This window comes from Bombina bombina, chromosome 2 (genome assembly GCF_027579735.1).
Source record: "Bombina bombina isolate aBomBom1 chromosome 2, aBomBom1.pri, whole genome shotgun sequence".
Classification (NCBI taxonomy): domain Eukaryota; kingdom Metazoa; phylum Chordata; class Amphibia; order Anura; family Bombinatoridae; genus Bombina; species Bombina bombina.
This window is the reverse complement of record NC_069500.1, coordinates 879,994,562-880,012,835: the sequence shown is the minus strand read 5'-3', so window position 1 is coordinate 880,012,835 and position 18,274 is coordinate 879,994,562. Positions and strand designations below refer to the sequence as shown.

The following is an 18,274-nucleotide window of genomic DNA, read 5'->3' as shown; positions in this document are numbered from 1 at the left end:
ATTATTATTTAGTCAAACATTACATATACAATTACTTATATTTAAGATATAAAGTAAAATCTAAACTAAATAGCACAAAGATGTTTACAGGTGATACATTTGAAGACACAACACTCTAGATTAATTAAGCAGTAAATTAGTGCCAGATTGTATGAATTCTGTTTGCAGCTATACTAAAAACATATTTTAGCTGCTATTGTAATTGTTTTGTTTTTTTAAAGCAGCAATGTGTGTTTCCTAAGTATAAGGTTCCATACCGTTCTTTTATGTTATTCTTAGTGAATTTGGACATAAAGAACCTCTTCTATAGTCACCTTAATATACAGATCATCATTATCCAAACTCCCTGTAGCCTTTGAGGGCCAAAGACAGGCCCAAATGGCCTTGCATCATGCAGTCAATTCCCCTTCAATCAATCACTTAAGAGCGGGGCTTGTCAATTATTCCAATTAGACCTCATGAGGAAGATTTAATTTCACCATCCTTGAGGTGGTGGAGAGGTTAAGTAGCGGCGGTCTTAAGGCCACAGCAACTTAACTAGAATTTCAGACTCATATGCAGGAACCTAAAATACTTTGGCTTGGAAGCTACTTCCTGAAAATTGTGCTTGATTCAGTCCCTCCTGTAGTGACTGTATCTTACTTGAAGGACCAGTAAACTTTTTTAAATCAGTGTTTAAATAGCATATATCATTCATTCTAGATTTTAGAAATCTAATCCTATCTCTCTGAATAATGATCATTTGCATAATAGCTATTATGCATGCTCGCTCCCATCTGCAGTAGCAGTTGTTCAATCAATGTGCCAATGCACACTGCAACCCGGTCAGCTCCTATGGTTGCTCTTACTACCACTACATCATTGAAACTGTGCATGGCTGACTACCAGTAACACCAGTGGTAAAGAATTGCGCATGCACAGGGGCTGTGAGCATTTAAATAGTTGGCATCTAGATAGCCCTCCATGACAGGACCTGTATAATTAATGAGTATCACCAAGGGCTTGGAAATAATTATATAATCATAATGACATTTTTTTTTAAAAAGGAGGAAAAATTATTAATAAATAGTAATTACATTTTAATACAAATTAAAAATGTTAAATTATGCTAAAAAAATTTATGGGTTTACTGTCCCTTAAAATATGTAAGTATGGGGGAATCAAACTGAGCCTGTAGTATTTTCCACAGTGATTGGGTAGCTCAGAGCACAAGTTAATTTACATCCACTCCCCTTATTTACAGGAAAAGAGACCAGGCTTTTCAAGAGGGGTATATTTGAACTGATTTTAAAATCTGAAACATTGTGCTCTTGATTTTTAAAATCTAATAATAATAATGTACAATGCTGTACTTAATTGCTAATAAATGTTATATGTTTAATCTCTATTTAAATGGATAATAATGCCAAAATTCAGATAGATTCATCTAGAGAATACAATTTTAAACAACTTTCTAAGTTACGTCTATCTAGTTTCCTTTTTTCTCTTGGTATCCTTTGTTGAAAAGTATATCTAGGTATGTTAAGGAGTAGCCATGTGACCTGGGAGCTATTTGCTGACTGTTAGAATCACATATATATGCCTCTTATCATTGGTTAATCTGATGTGTTTAGCTAGGTCCTTGTACTGTATTGCTTCTCCATCAACAAAGGATATCAAGAGAATAAAGCAAAATTAATTATAGAAGTAAATTTAGACATTGTGTTTAAAATTGTATGCTCTATATTGTATGCAGGAATTTTCTATCATGCATAGGAAGAAAAGCAGCAATTAAATATGTTAAATGAATATAAAAGTCCTCACAAACAAAAACAGAGCTGTATATTGTTGATTGTGTAAGTGAAAAAAGGAAAAGAAGCCCTCTATAAAACATTTGAAAAACATTGTGAATTAAATTAAATTAAACAGAGCATTTAAACAACTTTTCATCTAATTTGCTTCACTCTCTTGGTATCCAAAGTTTAATTTTGACTTTACTGTTCCTTTAAGCCATTTGACAGAAGTGTTTGCAATATTGTATATAACAATGTTATACGCAGTTACAAACATTGTTGCCAAAGGCTCCTATCAGCCTACTTAGGTTTAGTCTGCAGCAAAGAATACCAAGAGAACAAATCAAATTTTATAATAGAAGTAAATTGGAAAGTTGTTTAAAATTGGGTGCTCTATCTAAATCATGAAAGTTTAATTTTGACTTTACTGTCCCTTTAAGTTCACAAATGTTAATCATATGTGAGGAAACAATTGGCATAGGGTCATATTTATCAATGTGCGAGCGGACATGATACAAAGTAGTGTATTATGTCCACCGCACATCGATAAATGACGACAGCATACGCATTGCTGGTGCAATTCCGCCCCCTGGAGATTTGCGGCCAATTGGCCACTAGCAGGGGGTGTCAATCAACCCGATCGTATTCGATCAGGTTAATTTCTGTCCGCCGCCTCAGAGCAGGCACACAGGTTATAGAGCAGCGGTCTTTAACTTCTGTTTCAGGCTCGCCGGAAACACGGGGCATCAAGCTCCATACTGAGCTTGATAAATATGCCCCATAATCAGTTCAAATGAGAAAATAAAGGTGAATGAGCTATTTGTAAGCAATTTAAAGGGACAGTCTACTCCAGAATTGTTATTGTTTAAAAAGATAGATAATCCCTTTATTTCCCACTATTCTGTTTTTTGAGTATCCAACACAGTTATATTAAACCCTTAAGGACTACAGTACTTTTCAATCTTTTGATCGTTTTGGACCAAGGCTATTTTTACATTTCTGCGGTGTTTGTGTTTAGCTGTATTTTTCTCTTACTCATTTAATCTACCCATACACATTATATACCGTTTTCTTGCCATTAAATTGACTTTCTAAAGATACCATTATTTTCATCATATCTTATAATTTACTATAAAAAAGATTATAAAATGATGAACAAAAACATACTTTTTTCTAACTTTGACCCCCAAAATCTGTTACACATCTACAACCACCAAAAAACACCCATGCCAAATAGTTTCTACATTTTGTCCTGAGTTTAGAAATACCCAATGTTTACATGTTCTTTGCTTTTTTTGCAAGTTATAGGGCAATAAGTACAAGTAACACTTTGCTATTTCCAAACAATTTTTTCCCCCAAAATTAGCGATAGTTACATTGTTACACTGATATCTGTGAGGAATCCCTGAATATCCCTTTACATGTGTATATTTCTTTTTATTAGACCCAAAGTATTGATCTAACCCCATTTTGCTATATTTCATGCCACCATTTCACCGTCCAATAAAAAAATTGTGAACTTTTTCACAAACTTTAGGTTTCTCACTGAAATTATTTACAAACAACTTGTGGCACAAATGATGGCACAAATGGTTGTAAATGCTTCTCTGGGATCCCTTTTGTTCAGAAATAGCAGACATTTATGACTTTGGCATTACTTTTTGGTAATTAGAAGACCGCTAAATTCCGCTGCGCAGCGCACCACACTTGTATTATGCCCAGCAGTGAAGGGGTTAATTAGGTATTTTGTAGAGAGCTTGTAGAGTTAATTTTAGCTTTAGTGTAGTGTAGTAGACAACCCAAAGTATAGATCTAGGCCCATTTTGATATATTTCATGTCACCATTTCACCGTCAAATGCGATTAAATAATAAAAAATTGTTAACTTTTTCACTAACTTTAGGTTACTCACTGAAATTATTTACAAACAGCTTGTGTAATTATGGCACAAATGGTTGTAAATGCTTCTCTGTGATCCCCTTTGTTTAGAAATAAACAAAGGGGATCACTCTCAAACAGCTCTCTTCCCTCCCCCACCTCACTATTGTCACCACAATCTTTAGTACTGGCAGAAAGTCTGCCAGTATAAAAATAAAAAGTTTTTTTTATTTAAATTATATCTTTTCTGCAGTGTAGGATCCTTCCTTACCACCCAACCTCCCTGAGCCCCCCGAAACAGCTCTCTAACCCTACCCCCACTAACTATTTGCTACCATTTTGGGTACTGGCAGCTGTCTGCCAGTACCAACTCTGCAATACATTTATGCTTTTTTTTTAGTTATTCCCACTGTTTCTCTAGTGTAGCTGCCCCCATCCCCCTCCCAGATCCCTTTCCCAACATTATTTCCCCCCTCCCTCTCCCACCACTTAATTTGTGCACATATGTACAGATCGCGGGCGCGCGCACACACGGGGCGCACCCGATAGTGATTTCACACTGCTGGCCGGAAGTTCGCCAGCGATGGGCCGCCCACCCACCTCTTTGCAATGGCTCCCACCCACCAATGATTGGCACCATCGCTGGCCGATGCAGAGAGGGCCACAGAGTGGCTCTCTTTGCATTTATGTGTAAAAAAAGGTATTGCAGTGATGCCTCAATATTGAGGCATCACGGCAATAACTTGAAAGTGGCTGGAAGTGATCAGGACCTCTTGAAACCCCTGAGGATGTACAGGGTACGTCCTTGGTCATTAACTGACATTTTTTGTAGGACGTACCCTGTACGTCATTGGTAGTTAAGGGGTTAATATACTTTTTACCTTTGTAATTATCTATTATCTAAGCCTCTGCAGACTGCCCCCTTATTTCAGTTTTTTTGACAGATTTGCATTTTAGCCAATGTTCTCTCATAAGTAACTCTACGGGCGTGAGCACAATGTTATTTATGGTACACATGAAATAATGCCCTTTAGCTGTAAAAAACTGTTAAATGCACAGATACTGATATAAAAATCCAGTATAAAACTGTTTAAAAACTTAGAAGCTCTCAGTTTAGCTCTGTTGAAAAGGTAGCTGGAAAGCCCACTGCAGGTGGGAAATAAGACACCCCCCTTCTTTTGCATATGAAAAGACCCTTTACACAAACAGGAGCAAGCTGGAGTAGGTAGCTGACGGTATTTTCATAAAACTATGGGGCTTGGTTAGGAGTCTGAAAATCAGAGCAATGTTATTTAAAAATAAGCAAAACTATACATTTTTTTAATGGGCTATATAAATAGCTCATCTACAAAACATTTATGCAAAGAAAAAAATAGTGTATAATGCCCCTTTAAGTAAATTTTATGTTTTGAATGGAACAAAATGTTTAGCTCAACCATTTAACTTTAAACTAAATATTTTGGAAACAGTACTAAAAGTAAACACTATGGTATAATTATTTCTTTTTCACCACATAAATATATGATTTCAAATGAAAACCAAATTAAATTTCATTACATTTATATTTTTTTTATAAAATATTTTCGATTTCTTTAGATATTCTGTGTATAGTTTAAGAAAACAGTACATGCAATCAGAAATACAGACGGAATACTCTCATAGATATAATAGACATTTCCTTTTGTAGAAGTATAGCAATGAATAGTAAAGATAAATTTAAGTTTATTCCCTAGTGTAGGACTAAGCAAATTGATGCCTGTTTTCTCAGCATGTTTCCTTGTTAAACCACAAGTCAAATCACATTTTGTTTTTATGGATCAATTTCAAATTGATTAATTTCAAATAGAAGCTAAATCTAATAGGCTAAACTTCCTGCCTATAAAACTGAAGAAATGCTAAAATATGTATGCATGGGCATGTCACTAACCAAGCTTTCTATGCAACTAATATATTTCATTATCAGTGTCAATTCTAATAATGTCTCTTCTTGGAAGAAATCTGGATGGATTCCATTTATTTTTTTTACCCTTGAAGTGTTACTGATTGGAAGAAAAAAAAAAAAATACCATCAGAATTTTGAAATACCTTTGCCAGACATTAAACGTTTCTTTCTTTTTTTTATTTTTTTTATTTGTTGTTGTTTCATTTACTTAGCTTCATATTTGTTAATCTTTTATTTAGTATAGTTGTTTTTACTGGCTAATTTAAAATAGCATCAATATAAAATACATTATGGATTTATATTGATTCATTATACAGTAATGTTAGACAAATGCTTATATTATAAATGTGTTTAAACTTTATGTCATTCTAGTTTTAATTGTTTAGAAATAGCTTTTTTTATTTTTGTTTTATTTTTATATATATATATATATATTAGACTTATATAGCAATATTTTACAGCAGTTCTTGTAATTTTATTGATTACAGAAGTAGTATGATCAGAAAAACTCAAAAAGCAACATAACATTTTATTTTGAAGAAAAATAACTTTATTACACTATGACAAAAAATAACTTTGTTACACTCTGACAAAAATCAATGTAATTTTTATACATATGGTATAAATGGATAGCTTCAGCTTGTATTTATTTAGCTATACATTCAGATTTCTTCCTGTGTTACATTAATGTATAAAGTCTATGTTGCCACTTTTAATACCATATGGACATGGACGTAACTGCCCATTAACCATCCATCAAATGTCTTGTTTCAATGTGCAGATACAGAGTAGTCATAATATTCATGTATGATTTGTTTTGGAGTACAGTGTATTGCTCTTTCTGAAACTTTTTCCTTTTTCTTTCTTTTTGTCAACTTTCTGCATTGGCAGAGCATCTTGGAATTGAATTTATGGGTATGGACCAATCATTCCTTTTAGTCTGCAGATATTAGAGCCTAAAAGCTTAAAACCTTCTTTTTTTCCTTCAATTTCTAACCAATTTCCTTATGCTTTGGAAGGGATCATACAGCTATAACACTTATCTCCAGTATAATTTATAAATATTACTGTTTCAAACTGTTATGAATATATTATATATTGCATAACTCTATATTTGAATTAATAGCATTTGCTTGCACTTCTACTAAACTGAGATTACTACACCAAGCTAACCTGTGATAACACTTAGGTAATGTTTGGAACAAAATGAACTGATAGACAATATATACTTATATAATAGTTTCCTTAATCACAGCAAAACTACAGCTTTGATGATATTGAAGAATAATTAAACTATTCAGAAGTCAGTTTTTAAAAAAGTATGAGACATACAATGTATACATTTATACTTCTAATACATAAAATAAATTAAGTGATAGTTGATATTTCATTGAAATAGGTGAAAACCAACATTTATTATAATCTGTTGATCACACTTGATACTTGGGCAAGTGTTCAGTTTACTGTACCTTACATGATACAGTTGTAAATATATGTATACTCAGTGTTTACTTTTGAAAGTCAATAAAGTTTGCATCTTAGCATACAAAAAAAACAAAAAACTTTTTTTAAGAAATATAAAAATGCAAAATAAAACTTCTTTAAGACAAAATTGTAGTTTTACCAGTAAATGTTTTAAATTCTTAAACAGAGACACTCGCAGGGTTGGGAGTGAATACAAATATTTTATCTTAAAATGCAGCTGATAAAAGTTAGTGGTTCAATCAGTCTTTTTAAGATTTAAAAAAAAAAGATCTGTTACTTTACATTTAAAAAAAATGATTGCTGTTTTTTAACATCTCTATCTTTTATGTTAGTATGTATTAATAATAATAATTAATTTGCAGTCTACCTAAGACAAACTTTTTTTAGTTTCAATACAATTCACTATAAGAAATAAAAAAAAAAAAAATCATAAGAAACTCAGACTCATTCCTGGAGCCTGTGTATAGGGTTCTCATCTTAGTAAACAAATGTTTTGTAAAGTTTACACTACCAAACAAGAAAAAAAAAAAAAAAAACCTGAAATTCTCCTGAATAAAGAATAGTGTGATTGCTGCAACCAATAGCATTCATCCATAAACTCTCGGACTTCACCTTCAATTGCAAACCCTCTTTTTAAAAATGAACGAATTAAATCTGCTTTAAGTTTGATAGTCTTGTGGTGCAAACCTGTGTATTCACAGGCCCAAAAGTTTAAAAATGTTGCTTATGCGATATTTATGTTATTGTTGTTTATAAAGTTTGTTGTAGACAATTAGCCACATACAACTTACAAGCTACATTATTTGCTTACATCAGTTATATTAAGTTTTTATTATGCATGTTTAATTCTATTTATGATGTGGTCAGTAGATAGCTATAAAGTATATACATATGTGCAATTTAAGAGTACTGTATATTGTTTTGCTAAATTAAAAGCAATAGATAGTGAACGTGGTACAAGTGCTCTAATCTGCCACATAAATTGCAGAAGACTGGTCTGGGGTAAAGATAAAATATAGAAATGTAATTTAATGAAACATTGTCATGAGACATATTATCAGACATCTTGGTATCTTGGACTGCTAGGTAAAATAACTGCAGAGCACTTTAACATACCCAACAAATGAAAGTAATTTGTTCACCCACAGAGTTCCTCAAAGGACCATTAAATTACAGTGGAATTGCACAATTAACATATGCACAATAAAAAGACAATGCAATATTATTTACTCTGAATTTTAGATTATCAGTAGATTTTTTTAAATTAAATTTCAGAGATTGCTTCTATTTCACTGCACACTGTATCAAGTGACAGCCATCAACCGATTAAAGACGTTGTGAAGTCTTGCACATGTTTTGTAGGAACTGGTGCCTCAGAATGTGCGCATATAAAAAGATTAATCACAAAAAAATAATGCGATTTTGTTTTAAAGTTGCATGCTCTATCTGAATTATGAAAGTTTCATTTTGACTTTAATGTCCCTTTAATACATGGCATTTACACTTCAGCAAAGGTTTCCTGGTATAGAAATTCAAATGAGAATCACAATAGAAATAATCACTGTCAATGTTTTCCACCTAACAAACTGACTTTGGTCCTTAGACAAAAAGTGTATTGTCACTTTAAAATGTTTAAGTCTACCTTCAAGAGATTTGATGTATAAAATAAATAAAAAAAGAAAAGAAAAACTTTAATATAAAAAATAATTAATACTTTTTTTTTTACATAATTATACATTATCACCACACAAAATAAACATAAAAATCTAATAAAAATCATTTACTGTGACATCATCCTTTAATTATATGTTGAGGATCCATGATTCCCTAAACCAATTATGTACAAACGTGGGATGAACCAACAGGATCAGTTAAGGCTTCATGAATTCACTTAGCTTCATAGTACACTCTTTTGATTTTATTTTTTTCTTTGCACCACTGAAGAAAAATAACAGAGTTGTGCTTTGTAAGATATGTCGATAATATTGCTTTCAATGTGGTGATAGTTTCTAGATTTCATTATTATTTTTTGACTTATAATATTAAGTAGTATAATATAATTTTGAAGCTTGCCCCCAGCCGACCAAAAAGCTTTCACAAAATGTTTTCAGTATCAGAGGAATATCAATAAAATATATTCCGAAAAACGGCTTGTTCCACAAAATGTAAGGAACACATTTTTAGTCATGTCATTGTAGTTTGTCACAGGAAGTTTGCAATTTTTTGGAAAATTAAAAATAAAATAAAAAATGAGCTGAAGTTTACGCAAGATGAGTTGAAAATATGTTAAGATTAAGAGATAATGTCTTCAACTATTGTTTGAGAAGCAATTGTTCACCATTCATTTGACTTATAAAGCAACTAGAAATCTGTCCTAGTCTTGCGTGTAAATTTATATTTTCCTTGACAGCTTTTCTTAGATGGTTCATTATCTACTGCTTATTTTTAAGTTTTGATTTCTTTTTATGAAGCGTGTTAAATGTGTTGAGCGTTAGAGATAGACCTATTACATTATTTATTGGATTTTTGCTCTATAAATTACACACTTATGTACATTCATTGTTTCCACTGGAAAACGTAAAAGAAATCCAATAGAGTATTGTTTGAACCTGTGAAAAAAAATAGGTATAACCAAATTATAAATGAAGCTAACCTAATTTACGTTATTAGTTATACTTAAAGTTTATCAGTTCATCAAACATACCAATTTGATTTCAGTTTGGAGTGTGAGCAATAAAGCTCTGTTAACACTAGCTCTAATTCTGTTAGAAATATATCTTGAGAGTACAGTATATTGCAGTATATTCATTAAAAATTGCTTAATAATCAGTGAGTAACCACTTATTCTAGGTCAGGAGTTATGCTGTATGAGAAATCCCTTCAAATTCTGCTTCAACCTTTTTTTCAAGCATTTCTTCACTCTGTTTTTTCTAGTATCAAGCATGCTGTGCCAGGCCTACAGTTGACTCCTTAACCTTTAACCCGTAACCTTGTACTTTTCTTTTAATGCTCCCCACTAACTGTGTGTCACTGTCCTTTATGTTATTTTGTTGTTCCTTCAATCCTTATCTGTTTATTTATTATTAGTTTATCTTCCTTATTATTTCTATTCAGCGCAGCTCCTTCTTTCTCCAACCTTATTTCTTTCACCTTTTAATAACCCTTTGCTGTTAATATTGTGTTACAATGTTCATAACCTCTCAAATGTATTTTTATTTAAATGATGACATTGGCTTGCATAAAACTTCTATCCCAGATTAAAAGGTGCACTGTATTTTAAAATGATGGCTAATGATAATCGTTTTAAATATTACTTGGATTATTTTTAGATATTCTTATGGTTAAAACATTTTTAGAAATAGTTGCAGACCAAAGAACATTATATCTCCATTCAAATGCTTTTCATTTGATCATATATTTTAGTTTCCCTAAAATATATATTTAAATACATATATTTTTTGTTTAGGTAGGTAGATTTTAGAACACCTCCCCATTTCTTAATATAATATACATTTCCACTAATTATTGGTATAATATAGTGTAATTCATCATATGCAGTAAATAGACACTACATAAAAAATATGCACTTATTTGGGGGGGGGGGGGGGAGTGAAACAGAATAAAAACGTGTCATACACATCATTAGTTAGGAAAAATATATTTTATCTCTAGCTGAGATTTATTTCAACTATAGAATACTTTTTGTACCAACACAAAGAAGTGCAGTGAATATTTTTCCTCATAAACAAATAAGTTATTAATAAATTTAATAATTTTATTTATTTTTTATTAGGTAATTACATATCTTCTCTTAGTCCGTTGAGATTTTTTTTTCACTTGAGCTTAACTTATTACGCTACATTCCAGTTATGGGTAAAGATTGATCTGTCAGTTTAAATTCTCTGCTCGGAAATCAAATCACTGCTGGGTTATTTTATCTTGATTAATGCCTGACCTTTTTGTACAGTCTAAATAGATTATAATATAGGCTGAAATGATTTTAAGGAAATGGGGGCAGGGAAAAAAATGATCACTGCTGTATTTTGTGTAGAAGACATCTAAAAAGATAGGGTAAAAAAGACACTTTAAGAAAAAGGCACAACATAGAAGGGTTTACAATATATTGCATGGTAGCTCTTAAATTATTTGAATGCATTTATTAATCCAATCCAAACAAAACTTGAGTTAATGATTCATTAAATGATGCAAAATGTTTCAGAGACTGAGATCTGTCCACGCAACTGCAAAAAAAATGACATCAAGAAAGTTATTCTTGACCAGATTATTCTTGGTACCCATTTGCTACTAATTTATATCATCCTTTTTAGTAAAACATAGCTTTTTATAAGCTAAAATACAACAAAAGGTATGCTATAAGAGCCCAACAAGTTTTAACAGTGTTTAAACTGTTAAAACACTATTAAGGTATGTCAAGGGCTGAAGTAACAGCCATTTTGATTTTATATATAAATAATGCTCAAAATAATTAAAATACAGTGCACCACTTATTCAGGCAAAACTGTGTTTTCTAAATATAGAAAAAAACATCCCAAGTAATTTGAACAAGCCAATCTCAAATGTACAAATGTCTGTATAATTCTGATGTTGTTTTCTGTGAAGACAGTTGAAAATTATAATACATTGAAGACTTTTGAAGTTAAAGAAAATATTGTATGACAAATCAGACTTCAAGACATAAAAATATGTTTATAATAAAATCCTACAAGTTTCACTGACCAAGATTATTAAAATAATACTTTATTTAGACGTACTCTCCAAAGGCACTCTGCTTCAAAAATATTATTAAAACTCCCTATTTACATGGTTATAATGCAAAAGTTTAAATCACCCCCTAGCTAGTTCAATTGCCCATTACTACAAATAAAATAATGTAACTGCTTATTTACAAACTACAGCTGCCTTTACAAGAACAACATCAGAAAATTCATGATTAAGACATCATTGTCAAAGTATGTTTTGTGAATGTCAAAAGCATTTATTAGTTTAATGTTTTTGCTCTAGATATAAAATATATATATATATATATGAGTAGATATAGATAGATCATTTATTATTATTATTCTCTGTTTGGATCATATTTTAAATATGATGTTATTTTTAAAAGTACATTTAATTTCAACTTTATAATAAATGAAAAGCAAGATAATTTGATAAAATAGCTATTGTCGATTGTAATTTTATGGGACTAGGTAACATTCAATTTGGGGAGTAAACTATATTGAAAGATAAAAATAACAAACAGTATCTCCCAATTTTTTCCTATTTTAGAAGCCGAGGAATTGTACCAGAAAAGAGTGTTGACCATTACTGGCATCTGCATTGCCCTTCTTGTAGTTGGCATCATGTGTGTTGTGGCCTACTGCAAAACCAAGTAAACCTCCATTTCTTTATATTTTTTTTTCTCTTTCCTTTTATAATACATTCTTTATTTGCTGAATGCATACTAAAATATATTTTGATCATATTAGGGGACTTTGTGTATATATATATATATATATATATATATATATACAGGGAGTGCAGAATTATTAGGCAAATGAGTATTTTGACCACATCATCCTCTTTATGCATGTTGTCTTACTCCAAGCTGTATAGGCTCGAAAGCCTACTACCAATTAAGCATATTAGGTGATGTGCATCTCTGTAATGAGAAGGGGTGTGGTCTAATGACATCAACACCCTATATCAGGTGTCCATAATTATTAGGCAACTTCCTTTCCTTTGGCAAAATGGGTCAAAAGAAGGACTTGACAGGCTCAGAAAAGTAAAAAATAGTGAGATATCTTGCAGAGGGATGCAGCACTCTTAAAATTGCAAAGCTTCTGAAGCGTGATCATCGAACAATCAAGCGTTTCATTCAAAATAGTCAACAGGGTCGCAAGAAGCGTGTGGAAAAACCAAGGCGCAAAATAACTGCCCATGAACTGAGAAAAGTCAAGCGTGCAGCTGCCAAGATGCCACTTGCCACCAGTTTGGCCATATTTCAGAGCTGCAACATCACTGGAGTGCCCAAAAGCACAAGGTGTGCAATACTCAGAGACATGGCCAAGGTAAGAAAGGCTGAAAGACGACCACCATTGAACAAGACACACAAGCTGAAACGTCAAGACTGGGCCAAGAAATATCTCAAGACTGATTTTTCTAAGGTTTTATGGACTGATGAAATGAGAGTGAGTCTTGATGGGCCAGATGGATGGGCCCGTGGCTGGATTGGTAAAGGGCAGAGAGCTCCAGTCCGACTCAGACGCCAGCAAGGTGGAGGTGGAGTACTGGTTTGGGCTGGTATCATCAAAGATGAGCTTGTGGGGCCTTTTCGGGTTGAGGATGGAGTCAAGCTCAACTCCCAGTCCTACTGCCAGTTTCTGGAAGACACCTTCTTCAAGCAGTGGTACAGGAAGAAGTCTGCATCCTTCAAGAAAAACATGATTTTCATGCAGGACAATGCTCCATCACACGCGTCCAAGTACTCCACAGCGTGGCTGGCAAGAAAGGGTATAAAAGAAGAAAATCTAATGACATGGCCTCCTTGTTCACCTGATCTGAACCCCATTGAGAACCTGTGGTCCATCATCAAATGTGAGATTTACAAGGAGGGAAAACAGTACACCTTTCTGAACAGTGCCTGGGAGGCTGTGGTTGCTGCTGCACGCAATGTTGATGGTGAACAGATCAAAACACTCACAGAATCCATGGATGGCAGGCTTTTGAGTGTCCTTGCAAAGAAAGGTGGCTATATTGGTCGCTGATTTGTTTTTGTTTTGTTTTTGAATGTCAGAAATGTATATTTGTGAATGTTGAGATGTTATATTGGTTTCACTGGTAAAAATAAATAATTGAAATGGATATATATTTGTTTTTTGTTAAGTTGCCTAATAATTATGCACAGTAATAGTCACCTGCACACACAGATATCCCCCTAAAATAGCTATAACTAAAAACAAACTAAAAACTACTTCCAAAACTATTCAGCTTTGATATTAATGAGTTTTTTGGGTTCATTGAGAACATGGTTGTTGTTCAATAATAAAATTAATCCTCAAAAATACAACTTGCCTAATAATTCTGCACTCCCTGTATATATATATATGTATATATACAGATAGATAGATAGATAGATAGATAGATAGATAGATAGATATAGTTATGGGTGTGTGTATGTTTTAATAGTCAGTGACATCACAGCAGATTGTAATGAATATTCTATAGAAAATCTAGAAATAAATACTTTTCAAAATTGTCTATTAAAATTACAAAAAAAAATAAGTTCTGCAGTATTTTTGCAGCCTTTCTGTTTCTTAATTATATAGTTATATAAGGGTCTTTGTAGTTTTCAAGTATAAAGCTATTACTTTTTATTTTAATTAGAAAGCAGAGAAAAAAGCTACATGATCGTCTAAGGCAGAGTCTTCGTTCAGAGAGGAACAATATGGTGAATATGGCTAATGGTCCTCATCATCCAAATCCTCCACCAGAGAATGTCCAGCTGGTAAATGTAGGTTTCTCACTTACAGAAGGAGTCAATAATATATATATATATATATATATATATATATATATATATATATATATATAATTTTATTTTCACGTGTTTTATTGATTTCAATAAAAGAAAGTAAACAATACAGGTACAATAACCAAATGCAAATATTGTTATTGACATTATTTTTTTAAATTTATAAAGTTAAACAAGGTTTAGAAAAATGTAATACTAAATTATGGTATGTATTTCTAGAAAAAAAAATATATTACTCGATTGAAATTTTTTATATTTTGCCCTTTAACTAAATGTGAAGGGCTTTGATCTGTTGATACAGTAAAATAATATATGAATCATAAAAATATATCACACTATAGTAAATATAGCTCATTAGCTATAACGCATACATGTCACTCATATTAAATGTTTAGCCACCTAATTTTGGAATATTTTAAAATCTATGTCCTTGAGGACAGAGTTGAGAACCAGCGTGTTGTTCTCTCAGCTATTTTGCTACACAATATTCTAATTATTTTTGTAGTTCGTAATATTATCTACACTTACCATGCAGCTCGGAACCCCTCCAAATCAAAGTAATACTATGTCACTTATTGGCATGTATGAGAAAAATATATGAAACTAAACAATTATTTTATGCAAGGAATTTACTAGTATGATGCTGATTATTATTTTGGAACTATTTATTTAAATATTCCCAATTAATAAATATATAAAATGAATATTTGCATAATAAATATAAGGAAATGATTGTTTGATGGTTAATGGCTTAATGATTATTAAAACAGCCTGTTGGAGAACAAGTAAATTTGATTATGAAAGTAAAGTTGACTCTCTTTTTTTCTTAAATTGCATGCTTTATCTGAAACATTTAACTTTCATTTTGACTTCCACCACTTTGAAGAAGTATTTCGATTTTTTTCAGAACTGCAGTTCTATAGTAAACAATAACTTTTGATCATTAGTTATCTTAAATTTTACAGATAAATATGTATCTTTAGTCTGATGATACCTGAGGATAGTTCAACAACCCCCCCCCCCGATATTAATGATTAGTTATAAAACAGCAAATAGCTTTTGTATAGTCTGCATTGCTTGTCATCTAGAAAGTGTTAAATATTCTCAAGTTTCTTGGACAAAGGGCCTAAAAAATAAAATGTATATATTTCTATTATGTTATTTAAACTGTTGATTCATTGGCAAACAAAAATAATTCTATTTATTGTGTATATTTATTTTTCCAGCAATATGTCTCTAAAAATGTCATATCCAGTGAACATGTAATTGAGCGGGAAACAGAAACGTCTTTCTCCACAAGCCACTATACTTCAACAACTCATCACTCAACGACAGTTACTCAAACACCAAGTCATAGGTTTGTAAAACTAACAATAGGCAAAATTATCCTCTGAGTCAAGCAACCATCTATTATATTTATAAACTGTATATACCAGTTTTGTGTGATATAAAAAGCAAAATGAAGCTTGATAAGCCACCATCTTGTGGTGAAATACATTAAATCCTATTCATGTATTACTTTTGTTAGGTAATAGTTTTAATATATAATCCCATATGGATTTCTGGGATTAGACTGTTTCCTTTAAACATTTTTACTTTTTACTTTTATGGTTCCGTTATACTTTTTAGAAGGTCATTTAAAAAAAATGCTGATCTTCTTTAAATTACCCCCTTTTTTATTTTGGACTTCAAATTATTTACATGGTTTAGTAGATTATACATAGTAACCAAAATTGTATTTTTGTTTGCTTTATTTTCACCACCTGGGCTGCGCTTGCTGATTTATGGCTAAATGTACCCACCTTTCAGCAAGCGCTATATAGGGTCCTGAACTGAATTGAGCTGTTTTCTTAGCTTAGATTCCTGCTTTTTCAAATAAAGATAGCAAGAGAATGAATAAAGATTGATACGTGGAGTAAATTAGAAAATTGCTTAAAATTGCATGCTCTATTTGAATCATGAAAGAAAACATTTGGGTTTAGTATCCCTTTAAGAACCTGGGTTAGTATAAAGGCATGGCAGAAAATATAGGGAATGAAGAATTTAGCAAGTGTTAATTCAATTATCCATGTTATTTATAGTTTTAATGTAGAGTATGTGGACTAGTAGGATATATAGATGGAAGTTTGCATGCAACACTGTAGAAAAACATTATTGCAAGTGATATTCTTACATAATACATAAACACTATCATTGTATAATGATTATTCTTTTATTATAACCCAAATTTACTCCTTAATAGAATGCCCAAAAAGTGCAGGAGTTTATTTAAAAAAAAAACATTCAGCAGAAACCATATTACATATTTGAATGACTAGTACATTTTGCATGGCTGTAAATAGACTCCATTGTCTTAAAACTTTGCCCTATTATAGTAAAGTGACTTCGATTTAAATAAAATGATGATGTTTATTGTCCATGTAGTACATGTTATTTTTCATTATACATAGATGACTATTTACTTTTGTACCATGGGCTCTATTTATCAAGCTAGAGATGGAACTTTGGAGTCCCTGTAGAAAATAGTTAAGAAGCAGTGGTCTTAAAGGGACAGTATACACTCATTTTCATATAGCTGCATGTAATAGACAATACTATAAAGAATAAGATGCACAGATAATGATATAAAAATCCAGTATAAAACTGTTTAAAAACTTACTTAGAAGCACTTAGTTTAGCTCTGTTGAAAAGGTAGCTGGAAAGCCCACTGCAAGTGGGAAATAAGACACTCCCCCCTCCCCCTTCTTTTGCATATGAAAAGACCCTTTACACAAACAGGAGCAAGCTGGAAAAGGTAGCTGAGGGTATTCTCATAAAACTTTGGGGCTTGGTTAGGAGTCTGAAAATCAGAGCAATGTTATTTAAAAATAAGCAAACCTATACATTTAAAAAAAAACAAAAAAAACCTTTATGGGCTATATAAATAGATCATCTACAAAACATTTATGCAAATAAAAAATGAGTGTATACTGTCCCTTTAAGACCTCTGATTCTTAACTTCTCCACCATCTCTGAGCTGGCGTTTTAAATTCACTCTGGACTAATCCTATCAGGGTGATTGACAGCTCCTGCTCTCGCCCGATTTATTGATTGATAAATGGAGATAAATATCTCAAATAACTTAATATATTTATGGGAAACCAATATCAAAATGCAAAATGTAGTTTCTATTTACCAGGAGAAGAATTGTCTATTGTTGGGAACTAATGTTATTTTGTGCAATTTTCTTGATAATGTATGTATACACCAAATATTTTTATGTAAAAATAATATGTTTAAATAGGGTATACTCTTTAAACTTATTCAAATAATAACACCTAGTGAATCTATTTCAAAATATAAAAAAAAATCAACATATTTTTCACTCAGCACATTTTATTCAGGAACTGTGTTCTTCCTTTATTTCCATTTATGCTTGGAAGCTTCTTATTGAAGCATGTAAAATCAAATATAACTAAGTCAATTACATGCAAGAGACTTGGCAACTTAACCTTTAGATTAACAAATATTACCTACATGTCAAACATATGTTTTTTATTGAATGCTTGGATACTCAATCTAAAATTATTATTTTAATATATTTACAAAAAAAAAGACATAGGGGCCCATTTATTTGGGCCGTGTTTCCGGCGAGTCTTCAGACTCGCCAGAAACACCAGTTATG

At 31.8% G+C, this 18,274-nt stretch overlaps 1 protein-coding gene across 4 annotated transcripts in view; it reads left to right on the top strand.

Moving 5' to 3' along the window:
* The window catches only part of NRG1 (neuregulin 1), a 168,745-nt gene that overhangs the window by 144,182 nt on the left and 6,289 nt on the right, over positions 1–18,274 (top strand). For 2 of the 4 annotated variants that reach the window (XM_053703221.1, XM_053703220.1), the window contains 4 exons: positions 6,483–6,506; positions 12,366–12,468; positions 14,463–14,589; positions 15,837–15,967. In XM_053703221.1, the coding sequence (XP_053559196.1) occupies positions 6,483–6,506; positions 12,366–12,468; positions 14,463–14,589; positions 15,837–15,967 (385 nt within the window). The remainder of the gene's footprint in view (positions 1–6,482; positions 6,507–12,365; positions 12,469–14,462; positions 14,590–15,836; positions 15,968–18,274) is intronic. The other 2 variants (XM_053703219.1, XM_053703218.1) reach the window with 1 other exon arrangement.